Raw genomic sequence first — 18910 nt, forward strand, 5'->3', positions numbered from 1 at the left:
TCCGCTGAAGAAGGTGATCGGGGGCATATTTTTATGACAAGGGGAATTATCGCCAGTAAGTGGAAATCGCCCAGTCGTGTACATTGTTCACCGTAACTCTGAGACCTCCTCCCCTCCAATTTCTAGAATCTTTCCAAATTACCTGCTCATGACCAGCAATTTATCGATTCTGGTAAGAGAAAAAAAAATGAATGGGGCTGAATTATCAACTTGGACTACTGCCCTATGTCGGCTTTAGTATCTCAGGTTGGCGAACGTACCTCCCTTGATCATACGTATATGGTTGAGCGTTTTTTTTCCCTTTCGTAGACAACAGTGTATAAAACTAGGCGAATGCCAGAGTGCAAAACTTGTAAATTTACAAACGTGACACCCATGAAATGTATTATAACTTAATCACAGGTATACACAAATTGTAGGAATTTGATTTTTCTAAAAATGTACAAAGTAAAATGTTCCTTTCAATATGCTTGAAAAGCCACTACGCGATACAAAAAACAGAAATTAGGCGACTATTGTCTTGAAATCAGAATAATTTACGAAAATCAATGGCGCCATCTTGGTTGGTGAAATAAAAAGAGCGCTTTAAAATATTTATTCTACACGTAGAATTCAATATTATTATGAATACCATTGGGAAAAAGAACTCCGATATTAACTGACCTGTGGTGAACATTCTGCCGCAGTTCATGAATTATAGACCAAGGATTCATTTGAGCAAAATTCAGCGAAGAAAATGGATTTCGAAATTAACGAGACCTTTCACGACATCACGACGCCATTAACTGACTTTGGGCAAGACTCTCTATTAACGAATTACTGTCCCCAAAATGCACGCATCACACTTTATAATATCTTAGCTATTGCAGCAGCATTTGGAATTGTTTTCACAATAACTACTTTGCTCAGTATTGCATGTCATCGTCGATTTCGAGAGAAACAGAACATTTTCCCATTCAACATTGTTCTCGCCGACTTCATGTTAGATGTTGCTGCCATGTTTTGGTGCATAGTACTCCTGAACAATTTGCCGGTACGTTAATTGGATATTCGAATTAATACTTTTTAAACATCATTTATAGTATTTAAAAGTAGTTTCATAGATTTGGGGCACGGTGAATGACCACCAAAAAAAAGGCGACAGAAAGAGAGAGGAAGAGAAAGAGAGAGATGAGTGGGAGAGGGGGAAAAGACAGACGAAAGGAGAATAAGGAGACCCTTCCCTGCATTCCTTTCACCTGGTTTTTGTGTGCTTCCAAATCAAACTAAATTCCCCCTCCTTCTCCTCATTTCCGGGGCCCCGCGTCCACGCTATGCCAATGGTAACCATGGTTACAGGCAGTTTGCTCCACCGCCAAGACATGATCTGTTCCATGGTGTACGTTATTTCCATATCGAATAACAGTTTGGACTGTATTGGTATAGAAATATTATGTACAAAGCCCTGTAGAATATCATGTAACTCCATAATGTATTTGATTTTGTTTAAAATTGCATGCACTTCATTAAGCATCAAGTCAACCAATCTCGAACCCAGTTGAAGATTATATTAATCCCCGGTTACGTTTAAGCAATTCAAGAAAAAAGAGATTTTTAGCAAAATCATGTTTCAAAACGCTGGTGTTTTCAAAAAATGTTACTGACAAAATGTATGAATTCAATAAAGGTTGAACTAAACATGTTTTTAAAACATGATCCTGGGGTGAAAACAACTTCTAACCCAGACAATTTCTCCCTTGTTTAATGTAGGATCAGGAAAGGCTTCTTGATGTCACGGCTTATACAGTCTTTCATACCTCGCAAATAGTATCTTCAGGAAGTGTCCTTCTAGTAGCTCTGGATCAGTTCATTGTCTTCAAGCTCGATCCATTTGGTGTCCGTAGAATCCTCACCAAGTCTCGTCGAATCTTGATCTCTCTCCTATCCTGGATGACCATGCTCGGGGCTTCATGCGTTTTCATTTTCCTTCTAGACTCACCTTATACCCGGTTTTGCTTTCATTGTTAATTTTTCGGTTATCTTCACCGGAGTATTCTACATCCTAGTATACAGAGCCATTGCTAGAAAATCTCCGCTTGGCAACAGTCAGGTGAGAAAAAGAAGAGAGGAGAACATGCGAGTTTTGTAGACGTACTCCTTCATTTTTGGAACAAATTTTTTCCTATCCACATTTCCAGATGTCACCTGTTTAATGTTTTATTACAATAAAAACCAATCTCTCTTTACATGTGCAAAATTAGGTTGGATTCTCATGGCAACTCTTAACACAATAGCAAACACTTCTATTTACTGGTGGCGCTTAAGAGGGTTTCGCGCCATCTTCACATGCAATGCGAGAACAAAATGTAATAACTTAGGACTGGGAAAGAGATAAGGAGAAGAAAATTGCATTGTTCCACATGCTATAAATTATTCGAATTTCAGTTTAGTAGAGATACGGCATTATCACGGAAAAATATATGTCCAGTCAAAAAGGGTTTCTATATCTACAACCCGTAGGAGCATCGAATCGACGACCTCATGCAATAGCGACAAATTAATATTTTAGACAAAATACTGAAAAAATGCTATCAGCCAAGATTAGTTCATACATATTTTGATATGATTTAAAAGACTGCAATTAATTTCTCCTTCTGAGAATATTCGATAGATCACTGTCCAAATAGCAGCAACTCTATACACTAGTGGGTGACCGAAGTACCTAGGCAAGAAAGAAAGTCGGGGTGGGGGCTGTAAAGAGTAAACAAAGCAGAAGTTTTGGTTATCCAAACAAGCTTACCGGCTCCCGCCTTTTTTTCTGCCTCTTGAATTAATTTAATTTCGAATTAAAGTATTAAACGTGTATATATACGTCCTGTGGCCTTTTCCAGATATGACCTTATCTTGAGCAAAATCACAATTGTATAGAAAACCCGCCAAATATGGGAAAACGTGTTTATGTCAATGTTACATACATAATTATGAAACTTCTTCAATTATCGTTAGAAAAAGGCAAGTGATTGTTGAATAATGATTTTCTTTTAAAATATATGTATATCAGAAGATATAGATATGCAACAGTTTGTATGCTGCATCATTTGTTTTAAGTCTGAAATGTTCATATTGGTTTTACCATGATTCATGACTTACATTTTACATTACTAAATTACTAAACAATGCTGTATGATGATATCATTTGACGTTTTAATGTCGCTTTAAAAGAATGAAGGGTCGAACATGATTTAATTATTATAGATAAAAAGTTCCATAAATCGGGGTCATGATGTCTGATTAATTTGCGTGTAATCAATAATTTGGGGTTAGTTAAATGAAAGTTCTCAGAAATACGAGTTGGATAAGAATGAATTGTATTATTATGAACTAAAAAATTATCGAATGAAGGTGACAGTTGCTTATTCATTTATTTGAACATAAAACTTGCAACTTGGAGAGTATTTAAGTCAGTGACTTTTAAAGGTAAAGACCAGTAATGGTCATGCGATTGCATTGTGAAAGAAACGTTGTGGAATCGATCAGAAAAGGTTGATCATCTAGCATCTAGCATCTGCAAGGTTCTGGAATCATCAAAATGATAAGAAATTTGGCCCATTCTTCGTAAAGTTACAAGCACTATACACAGAAAGATGTATATGGGACTACCCTATCTCTCTCACACGACCATGAGAGAAATAAATTTACCAAATATATGAATTAGTAGGCGGTTTCCCGGCAATTTTTTTATTATCATGTATTAGTCAAAACATATTCTTTCACATGATTGGTAATGAGAGCTTCCATTTCATTTTTTGAAATTGGGGCGTTACCAATACTGGTCTTTACCTTTAATGATTTTAACTCTTAAAATAATGGGTCTGTATGGGCTATAAACAAAAAAGAGATCCAGTGCAAATACACAGGGCCCTTTTTTGTAATAAAAGAATCGAACCAAGTTTGGTTACACCACAATTTGCCCAATCAATATTACAGTATGTTAAATATGGAAGTACTAGTGTGTTGTACAATAAAAAATAACGCAGTATGGGGCAAAAGAAATTTCAACTTATTTATGATTCCAACACTTTTGGTTATACACAAGTCACATAACGTAAGTGATCATCCCATGTTAAATGTTTATCAATAAATATTCCCAAAAACGTTGATTTCTTTTTTGTTCGATTGGCATGTTATCAATGTTAAGATTAATTCAGAAATTGGTTAAATGAGAATTGGACGATAATAACTAATTTCATGCGAGTCGTCTTTTTTAATGATCGGAATTACCTCCGCTATCTTAAGTAAATCTGGAAAAAAAACCTTGCAATAAAGCCTGATTAATGGGTTAGTGGATGAGCAATAATATGTATTATTTGTTTTAAAAGTGATGTACTAATTTTATCACAACCTTGAGCTTTAGACATGATTAATGTTTTAGTAACGTTCATTTCATTTGGGTTCGTGGAACTTTAAAAAAATGATTGTTGGATTCGACTTGATAAAAAGTCACTATAATGAATGTTAGGCCGGACTATCAATTTTACTTGCAAGTCGGGACCCAATTTTAGTGAAAAATGAATTTAAATGAATTAAAATGATTAGCATAAATACTAGAGTCTTCAATTATAACATTAAGGTAAGCTCATCTTTTGGTAAAGGTTTTTAATAACTTTCCAAGTGGCAAAAGTGTTACAACTAGATCTCTTTAATGTATTTGAAAAGTGTAAATTCCGGGATAGTCGAATTAGTTCCGTTAATTTGTTACGGAATTTTGTATAAGTTGTAAATTTACATCAGTTGGATAACGTATATATGTTTTATACATACGATTTCTAGTTTGTATTGATTTAAGTACACCTTTCGTTATCCAATGGTTATTTGGTTTATTATGTTTACGTTTAACTTTTGCTAGAGGAATATTTCTATCATAATAATTTTGTAATTTATTATTAAAATTTTCATAGGCAATATTCACATCATTTACATTATATACGTCTACTCATTCCTCTACAGCTAAATTTTGCTTTAATAATTCAATATTACGAGGGGTTTCTTTTCTATACATAATATTAATATGTGGTTTGGAAATTTCATGTTCACATATTAAAAAAATAGGTTAATGGTCAGAAACTTCTTGGGCATAATAATCCCCAAGTTATTTCTTTTGTAAATGCATTTGAATTTTTGTTAATCAATACCCGTTGAGGAGTGTACATTGATTCTGGTGGGCTCATTTATATATGAACAAAATCTCTATCTATACATCAAATGAGTAAGCCTGTCAGAATGTCTACTATTAGGGGTAATTTTCAATTACTTAAAATAACTTTGTGTGAATTGTTATAATGACAAAATTAGGCCTATATACGTAAGACGCGTGCAGATTGCATGACATGTATTACAGTCTGAGGAGTAGCTACTTCTGCATGGGCACATAACCCACCCCATATGATTGAGAGAGAGAGAGAGAGAGAGAGAGATAGGGGACAGTCTATCTAATATTTCCAATGCCCCCCCCCCCGTATGACGTCATCAAAAATCTATTTTTAGAATTTCTCCATTTTTTCCCCTTCATTTTCCGAAAGAGTATCAAAAATATAGTCCAAATGTTGAAAGCCAGTTGAATATGTTAAGTATTGGCTGAGATATGACCATCTGAATAAAAAGATTCCCTATATAATAGGAGTTCAGTGTTATATTGCTCTGGTTTATAACTTTACGAGCCACATCAATATAACACTGAGCTCCTATAGGAAATCTTTTTATTCAGATGGTCATATCTCAGCCAATACTTAACATATTCGATTGGCTTTCGACATTTGGATGTTATTTTTATGCTCTTTCGGAAAATGAAAAAAAATTGGGAAATTCTCTAAAAAAAAATGTTATGATGTCATAGCTTCGGTACTCTATATGATACATCCCAACGGCTTTTAAAGGGCAAGTCCATCCTGATGTAAAGGTCGGTTATAATAGAAGCAGAACAAATAAGAGGAACAGGTCAGCTAGTGAAAGTTTTGGGCAAATAAACGACTCTCTCTCTCTCTCTCTCTCTCTCTCCCCTCTCTCTTTTCTCTCTCTCTCTCTCTTCTCTCTCTCTCTCTCTCTGTCTCCCTCTCTCTTTTCTCTCTCTCTTCTCTCTCTCTCTCTCTCTCTCTCCCTCACATCTTTCTCTTTGTCTCTCTCTCTCTCTATATAATATTTCTCCCTCTCTGTTATGCCTCTTGTTCGCAATCTGTGCAATATGCTGTGCAATCACAATAGCTGCCTTTTCAATATAGTTATAATCAATGTTTCCTAGTTTGCTCATTTAAATATATTTCAATTCTTAATTGTCAATTCCTAATTTTAACTTCACTTTTACTTTATTTTATTTCATTTTATATATGTTTTTATTAATTATTTATATATTATGTTGTTCATCATGCTCGTTATGATTATTTTCATAATATTTCATTCATTTGATTTCAAATCCGCTCTTCTTTTACTGTTGTAATTGTTTAATTTGTATTGCGTCTTAATTTGAATTGTATATTATTTTGTATGAGATTTTTATTATGTAGGCACGGACTTGCTGAAGAACAGCCATTGGCTAAAGCAAGTGATCCGTGTTGAAATAAAATAAAATAAAATGAAATGAAATGAAATGAAATGAAAATGAAATGAAATAAAAGATAAGAAAGTTATAAAATTTTGAAGGTGCGATCAATCAAACACAAATTGGCAACTCTATGACGTATCTTGCAAGCTCCTCTCCAACTTGCACTGTACTAGAAAAAAAATCAATCATACATTCACCCTAAATATAATTATTACAAATATGTATTTTACACAACCACAGTATGAAACCAATCTATTCCGTCACCAAAGTCTATTAAGAAAATCAAAGTTAATGCAATTTTCTATACAAGGCAAATTTGAGAAGAGCTCGCAAGATAGGCTACGTCACATAGTGTTGACAAGTTTGTATTGTGATATGTTAAAACTTTCACAATCCTCCCCCCCCCCTCCCTTCTCATTCACTGCTTTTAATAAAACCAACTTAATATCTGGGTAGACCGCCCCTTTACCCAACTCTTGAACTATTCTTTATTAAACTACATGTACTCTGTATCACCCCATCACATGAATGGAAACCACATCAGGCGTAAACATAAACAACTCACAATCACGGATTGGTTTTTCAATAGTTTTCTGTCCATTGAAGCTACACTAGGAAGTACAGTGAAAGCAAATCTCTCCATGTACGTGTGTACATAGAGATGATACACATACATTGTAGGCTAAATGACGATGTACATGTAATATATAATTATATGTTAGGCCTAGATACTAATATATGAACTGCTCCTTTTAATACACTTGCCTTTTGCGGAATTCAGTGCTCGTATTTGAAACATTTTATTGTATTTATCAGCTCACAGGAACAAACAATATGAAATATGTCAGATAATTATTAATAACAGCGTGCTGCATAGCGAAAAGTTGTTGACTCTGAAGCCGACAGCGCGTGTATAAAAGTACCAGTGAATCCTTGAGCCTTGCATGCTGTGTATGTGTACGTACTGGACTGGAGTTTAGGATGTCTGCATTATATTAGTTGTGAATTAGCCGTTAATGTGATATTGCAGTACTTTGTCCACTACACGAGTTGACGACTACTACCCACGTGGTAATGCAGATGCAATTTTCCAGTATTTTGCACAACTTTAGAGAAGGATCTACGGATAATTGCAGAAGATTTTGTTAGACAGGTAATCACCTCATTGTATCCTTGTGTACAGTTTTATACAGTAATCTTGTGCTGATATGCTGCATGCAAATATAGATCAGTAGATGTAGATGTCGAGTCTTTGAATGAAGGTTGTGCATGTATCTCGTATATTTTTGCAGTAAATCTTTTCTTCATCTGCACATTAATCGTGTCACCAGACGTAATTCGTATTAATTGCTGCAGACTTTCCCCTCTAAGTCTAATTCAGTCGAATAACAATTGTACATGCACGCAGCACTGCGCTGTAGTCAAAATTGAGTTCATGTATGGTCCTCGGTCGATGCAAGTCCGAAGTCGGGGGAGGGGTCAGGGGGAGAAGGTATATGAATAGACAATGTCGTTGACTATTAGACCTATTTAAAGCTTCCAAGTTGTACAATAATAATTCAATGTATTTTACATGGGTGTCGATACTTACGTAATACCTATTCATCAGGGGGGATGAATGAATAGATCATCCCCCCCTGATGAATAGGTATCAGTTACGGATCGACACCCATGGTATTTTATATCTTTAGCGCAATATTGTTTTCGTACTGCTTTGTCATCCGGGAACTTCAACTGTTGAAACATTAATATAAATTATGGCTTGATTATCGAGACTCAGACAAGTTGTTATTTCTCGCTATATAGATCTCTTGATAATAATAATAAAAATAATAATACTGGTAATAATATAATATTGCATGGCTTTGTTTGCGTGTGACGATACTATATAAATATCGCTCTCGCTATATGATCGAGTATGACAATATTGGACTAGTCTTATACTCTTCCAATATTGTCATGGCCCCAGCAATATATTCTTGTATCACCTCAAAGCCATTCAATATTATATAAATATACCAGTGATGTATCACTAGTCTGCTAGCACAGACTCTAATTTGCTCGAGAAATATAATTCTTGTATCACACTCAAAGGCCAAAGCCATATGAAGCACAGATGTACACTAAATTATCTACAAAAGATCGTGTAGACTCTGCTGCTTGAGTACTGTAACTTTGCTAATCGCTGGCTGAGCCTCAGGTTGTGATCTAGTCAGAGCAAGGCGCTTGGAAGGGGGTGTCCCGGATGTGCAGCTGAAGGCGGAAGCCTCCAAATCCATACCTATGTTTAAAGGTCACTTTCACAGAAAAGAGTACTTAATATAAAGACTTTGGATAAAGAAAGGAGAGATTATTTCAATTATTTCTGCATCTGCATTGGATTTGCACTAGTAACTTATTTTGTAGGCCTTAATTTTTAAACGGTGCTATCTTAAAATTGTGGATTAACCAAACAAAAAAATCATACTCCGATTTTTGAGCTTGTATACCCATGGTATACCAGAGGGTTATTCGAGCTCTGCAACATCCCCCCCCCCCCCCCCCCTGGTTCATTTCGAGTATATTTTTTTATATTCTGTCTCCTGTCAATTACCATGTATTGCTACAGTCACACGGCCATGTTACGGACCTGCGGATGCCTGCGTATATTTGGATAATGAAAATGCGTAATTTTTAACCCCAATACGGAAATTTGAGCAAAAGTTACCTATATTCTGCGGACGATACGGATTAGTTACGGATGTTACGTATGAATTACGGATGTTACGGGTAAAACCTGCGGATGAACCCATCCGCTGCCAACCCGCTGACACATGTTACTGACGACTTACGGATGACTTACGGATTTTACGGATGACTTACGGACGATACGGATGACTTACGGACGATACGGATGACTTACGGACGATACGGATAAGTTACGCTCGTGTCTGCGCATGTCGGCTTCCTCTGGCGTCCGCACCATCCGCATATAAACCCACGTGGATCGGAGCTTGCTTCAGTCGCATTTCATCAAGTCTGAGATCTAGTTCCAGTTATTCAACAGTTTCTTCATAACGCGTTCTATCTCATGCTGATATTTTAATTTCTTTTTAAATGATGAAAACGATAAATAACCATTTAAACACCTAGTTGAAAATATATAATATTTAGCATATAAAATATCAAAATTAAAAGAAGAATAATTTCCACCTGGTATGCCAAATACAAAATCATTAAAAGATAACATTATTTCACTTTTGAGAGTGTATTTTTCAAAATCATCTAAAAATCGACGATTGAAGGGGCATTCCCAAAATAAATGGGCAATAGTTTCAGAGTGTTTTGAACAAAAAGAACACAAATTTAATATACCAACAGTTTTCAGATACTTGTTAACACCAAGGATATTATGAAGAATTGTATATTGTAAATATCTAAGTTTTCTTGATAAAGAACATTTAAAAGGAATCATATAAATTTTGTCCCAAGTAACAATTGGTTTTGAAACAATGTTCCTCCATTTGTTTTGTGAAATAGGAGTTTTAAAGATTTTCTCAACACAGATTTTATAAATAAATTTACATCCTTTCGTTACCTTGTTCAATTTTTTTGTTGTCAAATTTAAGCATCAAGAGTTGCATGATTTGTCTGTTTGTTATGTTTGGCCAACTGCTTAGGCCATGCGCTGCTGCCAGGGAACTGCTCCGGCGGTGCCATTGTAGTAATGCTTGAGGTACAGGCGCTGGCGCTTGGCAATCTTGGTGGTGTAGTTGCCAGCAAGCCTCTGTTGCATGTCATCCAGCACGCCCCCCTCTCTCCATGCACCCGGGATGATGTTGTGCTGGTCGTCCTCTCTGTCCATCATGCCATTCTGCTCAGCGGATGCCTGGTCTCTCAGGAGGTTGTGGATGCACAGGCAGGCGAGGACGATGGTCTCCACTGTGGAAGGCACCTGTGCCATAGCACTCAGAAGACACCGGAATCTGTTTGCAAGAATGCCAAAGGCATTCTCCACACATCTCCTGGCTCTGGAAAGTCTATAGTTAAATATCCTCTCCTCCATGGTCAGTGGCTTGGCACCAAAAGGCTTCATCAGGGTGGTGCGTAGTGCAAATGCAGCGTCAGCAATCACGAAATAAGGGATGTCTCGATCGTCATGAGGCAGTGGCTCATCTGGTGGTATTCCAATGTTCTCATCGTCAATTGCCTCTTTCAGACTGCACGTGTTCCAAATCTGGGCATCAGAACTCGCACCACCTGCTCCCACCTCCACCCACCGGAACTTGTAGTTGCCATCAACCAGGGCAAGGAGTACAATCGAGTTGTACCCCTTATAGTTGTAGAACTGGGAGCCACAGTTCGCGGGTGCCTTGATGCGGATGTGCTTGCCATCTAAGGCTCCCAGGCAATGGTGGAAGTTCCACCGGTCGGAGAAGGTCTGGGCAATGCCCTTCCACCCCTCTGGAGTAGATGGGTTGCTGATGGTCTCCTCGCCATACTCAGCGTAGATGGCCTGACACACGTCCAACACCAAGAGTGAGATGGTGTTGTGGGGTGCATAGAATAGGTACATCAGGCTGTGGTAGGAGTCCCCACTGGCAAGGTAGCGCATGGTGATGGCGACCTTCAAGCCTACTGGAAGGGCCTTCCTGTACCAGGTATCATACTTCTGTAAGCGAGGAGTGAGGCGGGTGACCATTTCGGCAAACATGGCAGGTGTGATGCGGGTGAAGTTGCGGAAGCCCTGAACATCCTCATTGCGTAGCAGGTGCATCAGGTTACCATAGGCACCCTGGTGTGGTCGCAATGTGATCCAGTGACGAACCCAACACATCCTCTCTTTTCTCCTTTCAAGGATGGCTTGCATCTTGGCCATCAGGATCTTCATCTGCATCTGATTGTGTTGGATGGCCATCAAACAATCCAGCAACACAAGGCGGCGTTCTCTCTCCATCTTGAGTGACCTGTGAAAGTCTACAGTTGAAGAACTGACAATGATGAGGATGCTGGCAGCATCCAGGGTTGCATACCCAAGTGAAGACCATTTGGCATGGGCGACATCCGCCGAAATGAAAGAAGACATAGGTAAAAATTCCGCATATTATCCGTATCTCAACCGTAACATACATATCCAATCCGTAACATCCGTATCCCATCCGTAATATTCGTATCACATCCGCAAGCATACGCAATTACCGCAAGTCCTATCGTAAGATCCGCAATATATATGTCAAAAATACGTTAAACATACGTAACTCCTACGTAATAGTGTTTACGTACCCCTATGTATCCGCAGGCATCCGCACACCCGACAAAGTGTGCGGATCAGTTACGTATCTAACGTATCCTGCGGATGAGTTTACGTATCTTACGTATGAGTTACGTATTTTACGTATGGATAACGTATATTCTGCGGATGCTTACGTATATTTCATCCGCAGCAAAATTTTGAGATTTTCAAAATTCCGCTGCGGATCTGCGTATGTCTGCGGATCCTGCGGATTGAATTACGGATGGATACGGATGCTTACGGATGATACGGATCCTTGCGGATGCTTACGGACTTTTATCCGTAAGCATCCGCAGCTACCGTAAGTGGCCGTGTGACTGTGCCATGAACACGTGTGACCGCTGTTTAATATAGAACCTGGTTGAGTTTTGTGACGAGTTTGATTTGCCTTTGGCTAAAAGTTACGTACCAAGAGGGAAATGCCGGGGTATGCGTGTTGTACGTGCCTAAATCGTAATTTAGAAATTCGCCGTTTTTGAATATATATTTAGGCTGCATGTCGAACTAAAGAGAACTCTATAGAACTCTATTCTGCATAATCATAGTAAAACAATATTGTTAAGAAGCATATGAGCTTTGAGGTCTTCAGCCGGGCCATTCTGTTATGTGTACTCGTGTTTTAATTGATGAGCCTTTATGAAATAAAAAAATAAACTATTTTGAATTACTTATCTGCAAAGTTAAACACATCATTCAGAAACAGGACCCTAAATACATATCGGCTGTATCCCGTGTGTGTTTTTTTTAAGGGGGCGTGGATGATGGTGGGGGGAGGGGGGGGGGGGGTCTCATTGTAACTTGATCAGTGGGGCATTGGGGTAAGGTATACATGCATATCAATGATTATTGTTTGAAAACGTCATAGTAGAACCAATCATCGTGTACTGTCACTCTATTTCACAGATATCTAATGGCCTCTACCTCGCCAACGAGAACAGCGGAAGCGATCTACGCCTCCTTGTTGACCTCCTCTCCATCTGACGTCACAGGTCAATACCTTGTCGATGAGGGTGTCACGGCCAACCTAACGGGTTTAGACGATGGTAGCGGTAATGGCACGACGAATGGAAGGGACATTGAGGCCCTGAAGCTTGCAAACCAATGCGTGTTAATGGTCACGCTGGGTCTAACTATGGTCGGGATGGGAGCCGCAATCGAACCCAAAGATTTCAAAATAGTCGTAAGTATTTAAAATAACTAAAAAACAGAACAAAAAGAAATAACCTCAAAACGAGGGGATAATAACGTTCAAGTTGAATGGTCGATGTCGGACCAAATTTACCAACAAGTTAGCCAAATATTTACCGCAGGCAACAAGTTCCTCATCTAAAATTAATTGCCGACAAGGATTAAACTCTTGTTGTTTTCCAACAAGCAGGGAAAAGAAGTTATTTTGAAAGAGATAATCAATATGACCTACAGATCATTATAATAAGTTAAAGTTTGCCGCCTAATATTCATTCAAGGATGTTTCTCTCTTATCTCTTTTTGTTGGTTCTGCAACATACTTGTAGCTTCGCCGACCAGTCGGTGTAGGTATAGGCTTCGTCTGTCAGGTGATTCTGATGCCTTTGATCGGATTCATCCTGGCTCTTGTTCTTCGGATGGAACCGCCTCATGCTCTAGGTGTACTCATAGCAGCCTCAAGTCCAGGGGGAACAACCTCAAACCTCTTCACCTACTGGACGGATGGTGACGTTTGTCTGAGGTGAGACTGACATGTATTGGGATGTCTTTACTACTACAAGAATTCTGGAAAGCAATGACGACTCTGTTAATAGTAGAGATGTCTTCGAAAGTTGAGATTTAGTTAGGAGCTATGTGACATACGTCTTGACAGTATAGTTAATGGCAAGAATTTATGCTCCTTCATTCTCTTTCGAAACTTATTTTGATATGTTAGGTGAAAAGGAAAGAGGTTATATATTTACATAAATCCGTTGTGAGATATTTGAAGGTTTCATTTCCAAGCGATTTGAATACTAGTGTTTACGGTATTAAAAATGTGGGGCAAACGTGAAAGTACGGCAAATGCTACTTGGTCCAGTGCTGAGCTTCTAACATCATGGGGCATGTCAAAACCTTGGATCCGACACTCATCTAAACTCTTCAAAACCCTAAGTCTGACCTAGAAACCAGTCTCTACCGAACTGATAATCGTAGCAAATTTTGAATCACAGCAAACGCATGTCAACAAAAGTTCCTCTAATTATCACCAAATTGACTTTTGAAAAAAGTTGTTACTCAATGTTTTAATGTATTTGTTATATGTAAATCTGACATTTGCATCATAGCCCCGATCATGTTAACTCGTACCTTAACTTTTCTATTCTTGTCCAATAAAAGCGTGGTGATGACAACGATCTCGACAGTGATCACGCTGGGCTCGATGCCCCTCAATCTCTTCATCTACGGTCGACGATGGACGGATAGAGGAGCTGTCATCCCGTACAAGGACATCATCATCGCACTCGTTGCGTTCATTGGCCCCGTCGGTCTCGGCATGCTGCTGAGATGGAGGTCGAAGAAGTGGGGCATCTTCGTCGGCAAGGTGATTTGATTAGAATGATGCTAAGTCAGGTGCCCTGTTGCGCGATGTTTGAACATAATTATGAATTATCGTAATTGGATTCACAGGCATGTTTCGATCAGGGCCCCCATTTTAATTTAGAGTTTTGATTGATCTGGATCAACATCAAGTCATCAATCAATCGCAAACTTACTTCTCTTTAGTTACTATTGATATCAAGTTACGATCAATTTGATTCAATAGCAAATGATTATGACAGGGAGCCCAAGCAGATCCGAAGTTTGCGGACCGACCTTTAACATCACCATCCGAAAGGCTCAATTGAAAATTGACAAAATAAAGTCAAATGTTACCTCGACTGATGAATATTTTGCGTATTCCTAGTTAACATCTTTTGCAGTTTCCATTTCTGGTTATACTTTGATCTCCAATAATAAGCGAAATCATGTATGCCTTTTCATCCTAATGTAATTTTGATGCGGACGGTATTCAAACTGAAATAACGTCCTCACATCTCTCTCTACAGCCTCTGGGAGTCATCGGTATGCTCGGTATCATCACCAGCATCATCATCACCGTGTTCATCAACCCCAACATCTGGGCGTCATCGTGGAAACTCTACGTCGCCTCTCTCCTACACATGTGGATCGGCTGGTCACTCGGCTACACCCTCGCCAGACTTCTCCGACAACCGCACAAGCAGTCCCGTACCATCGCCTTCGAGACGGGCCTCCAGCAGATCGGTATAGCGATGACGCTGATTTCGTTCTCGTATAAGGACGACACGGAGCTATTCCTTGGAGTCATCGTCTATCCGATGTTCTTTGGACCGTTCAGTATCATCAGTTTTGGCTCGTGGACGTTAGCCTACAAGATATTCAGGTACAGTTAAATGGTAGCTATTTGTGTAATGTTTGAATCGTCTTTAGCGCACCGCAGACCTTACGACCCGAACATGCCAAATGCGACTCGATTATGAAAGAAACTGAAGTAGAATATGGACTTTCAAAAAACGTAGCCTGGCTTGAAATACAGACATACAGAAGTTTTTCTTCTTGTTCTCATCAGAGTTAAAGGCTAGAAAGAACAGAGAGCCGAATTCTAGCAATATGAACGGAACTAAGGAGCATCGATCGCTTTAAATTTCAAAACTGCAAATCACGTCCAGTTAAGGTCCCAGATGGTCATACTAATATCATTGCTGCTACCTTGTTTGGCGTTCAACAATAAGGGATAGAGCAACGTCGATCTGGCGCTGCTCAGTGGCTGCCGGGCTCACGATCAATCGGGCAAAAAGAAGTTCCATTTATGTTTAACTTATTAAAATTTGGAATGGACTTTAAAAGAATATTATTATTACTATTATTAATATCATTTGAAATCATCATGATTCCATTCGTCTCAATTCAAATGTTCAGCTTTTCTCTTCCTTTTTTTGTTTTTCTTTTCTTCAGACATTTCCGACCCGAAACGGAGAGCGAGGTCGGAGATGACGTCGGAAGTGATCATGGAGAAGATAAGGTGGTCGAGCTCCAAGGAAATCGTGATGAAGAGAAGAGTGAAATGCAGAACCTAGAGCAACAAGAGACGAAACAACCTTTTCTCTAACCCTTGTAGTTCTGCTGTTGAGCCCTTTACTTACGAAGCGTCATGGCGATTACGATATTACCTGCGCTAATCTAGACTACTACATGCGCCATTAATATCAACGCAGTGTCTGCACTTTTCATGAAATATTCATATTTTTATATATGATACTCACACGGGCGGGCGACAAAGACTCCGCTTGACAGTACCTGACGGAGTCCTGCGTCAGGAAAATGACGCCTGGTAAACAACAGCATTGCGTTCTGTCTAACGCAGGCCCATAGAGATGTGGTGTTGAAACAGATTGTATTGAAAGGAGTAAGGATCTTCTTTCTCTATTGGTTGAATTTTTGGATGTGTCTCAGTGGAATGGTTTCGACACTGTCTTGACTGAGGTTGCGAAGCCTGGTGTTCAAGCCCCGGCCCGGCACTAATGTCTTTCGACATAACACTGTAATAACTACATTCCTCACTTGATGACTAGTAGAGAAATGGGGACCTATTAAAGATGTGTGTGTGTGTGTGTGTGTGTGTGTGTGTGTGTGTGTGTGTGTGTTTGTAATTGTGTTTTTACAGAAGTGTATTAATCAGATATGATTATTTACGTCTGGGGGCCGACCTTTAAACTTCACCATCCGAAAGACGTGACTCAGTTTCGAACCTGCGTGCTCGGCTGAATCTAAAGATGATGGCGAGCGCTGTTTTAAAGTATCGTGGTGTGTGTGTGTGTGTGTGTCTCTCTCTCTCTCTCTCTCTCTCTCTCTATCTCTCTCCATCTCTCTAACTCTCACTCTCGAATTCACCCTTTCTCTCTCTCTCTCTGTATTTTTGTAAATTAGCTACTGGCTAAAATTGACGACTGGGCGTAGATATTTCGTACTCATTATGGCAGTCATTAAACAGGGTATAGATGCATCTTGAAGCTACCTCACTGAATTCATTCTAAACCTTGCGGTAGTTTATCATCTCGGAGTTCAGGAACGTACTTAGGTTTTTAGATATAAGTACTGATAAGTGAGGAACGATGTTGTATAATGATGGCCCCGTCCTATAAAGAGTTGCGATTGTTTCGAATCAATGGCAACACGGAATTGATCGCAACACCTATCTCTTAAGTACACAGTTGCGATTAATTTCAGGTTGCGATTGATTTGAATCTATCGCAACTCTGTCAAATGCAGGGCTCTGAATAGCTTTTGTAATATCAGACGGGTTAGACTGAATACCATAACAATATTCATAATTCTACTATTATTACAAAAAAACCTGGTTGGAAGGAAACAACTGTAGATTATCATACATGTATTCTGTTATCGAATACATCTACGATTATTTGAACTATGCTGTCTTTGAGATGTCCATGTGCCTTGCAAATAATCACTTGATTTTTTTTCTCTCACTCTATCATACTCACTATTTGGTGCTATAGTGGTTACATCATGTCGAAGGTTTATCTGTCTTGTTTTGTTTTGTTTGGGTTTTGGGTGATGCTAATCTTTTTTGTATGACTATGCAACTTTCTATATTTTTTTGTCAGCTCAGATACCTATGGACGTATAAAAGTACGCATACCTTTTATAACTTTTTCATCTTTTTTCATGTGCTTTGCAAATAATCATGTAATTCTTTTCTCTCACTCTGTCATACTCGATATTTGGTGCTATAGTGGTCACATTATGTCGAAGGTTTATCAGTCCTTTTTTGTTTGGTTTTGGTTTTGGGTGATGCGACTCATTTTTTATGACTATGCAATTTTCTATTCTTTTTTTTTTCAGCTCAGATACCAATGGACGTATAAAAGTATGCTACCTCTTATATACACGAATGATTGACACTGCGTGTTTATTTCGTCTCTGATAATTTTATACTGACGGCATGATTGTCATCATGTAATTTGAACTAGATATAGATACCCGTCAGATGCATCTTCAAACATAGCATATAATTTATCCTTGTGACGAATAATCTACAAGTCCCAACTTAATTATAATCAATAAAAACGGTGCTTATAAAGCGCTTACCACCGAAGTCTCTAAGCGCTATTAAACTTGCCTTGGCCCTTGCTTTCTCCTACACAAATCATGCACCTCTCCCGATATTTCTGCAAATCCAATGCAGCGTACCCGTACAGTAAAGGTGACCCGACCTTTACATTAGACTCCAAGCACAACAACGAGACAGACAACACTGAACAGACTAAACTAAAGTGACATTATATTACACCGGATGGTCTTTTTTACCATTGACGTCGCTTTAGAGTTGAAGTCGGTTCGGCATGTTGACTGGGGTGTCCGTATATGTTGGGTTGTCATTTTGCGTTAGGTTAGGGATTGGAATTAGATATATGTTTGGTTCCGGGTCAAGTTAGATATTCGATTATTGTAGGAATTCACCACCAAGCTACATGTACTGTGATATCGTAGAGGTGTCGTGGTCGAGTGGATACGTCGCCGGACTGTCGATCGCAAGATCCGCGGTTCGAGTCCCGCCGCGACACTAATGTCCTTTGGCAAGACATTGATCTACATTTGCCACACTCCACCCAGGTGAAGTAAATGGGGACCTGGTAGGAATGGTAGGAAATTATTCCTTGAAACGCAGCGCGTGACAGCTGCACTGCTAAAGCCAGGGTTATGCTGCATTATTGTAAAGCGCTTTTAGAGACTTCTGATAAAGTAAGTGTTAGGCGCTATGTAAGCAAATATAATTATTATATTGCCGGAGTATGTGTCTTAGAACTCTATTTTGTAAAACAAGAATTTAGGGGCGCCCCATATTTTCATTATTCTGTATCCGCCACTGTATGCAATCAAAGAAACAAAGGACGAAACCCCCGACTTAAGAAAATTAAATTAATTAAAACGATGGATTGATGACTAAAATCATTAGCAATAGGTGAGGCTTAAGAGAGTCGGCGTAAATACGCTGTAATGATAATTGAGGTTGC

General features: G+C 38.8%; 1 protein-coding gene across 1 annotated transcript; it reads left to right on the forward strand.

Annotated features, from left to right (window-relative positions):
• The first annotated feature begins 7267 nt into the window (after positions 1–7267).
• LOC594804 (ileal sodium/bile acid cotransporter) lies at positions 7268–17788 on the forward strand. The gene is made up of 6 exons (XM_030987279.1): positions 7268–7727; positions 12750–13026; positions 13361–13554; positions 14193–14397; positions 14903–15258; positions 15831–17788. The coding sequence occupies exons 2-6, from the start codon at positions 12757–12759 to the stop codon at positions 15982–15984; spliced, it is 1179 nt and encodes a 392-aa protein (XP_030843139.1). The 5' UTR covers positions 7268–7727; positions 12750–12756; the 3' UTR covers positions 15985–17788.
• The last annotated feature ends 1122 nt before the right edge of the window (positions 17789–18910 follow it).

This window comes from Strongylocentrotus purpuratus, unplaced genomic scaffold (assembly GCF_000002235.5).
Source record: "Strongylocentrotus purpuratus isolate Spur 01 unplaced genomic scaffold, Spur_5.0 spur5_scaffold_16, whole genome shotgun sequence".
Taxonomy (NCBI): Eukaryota; Metazoa; Echinodermata; class Echinoidea; order Camarodonta; family Strongylocentrotidae; genus Strongylocentrotus; species Strongylocentrotus purpuratus.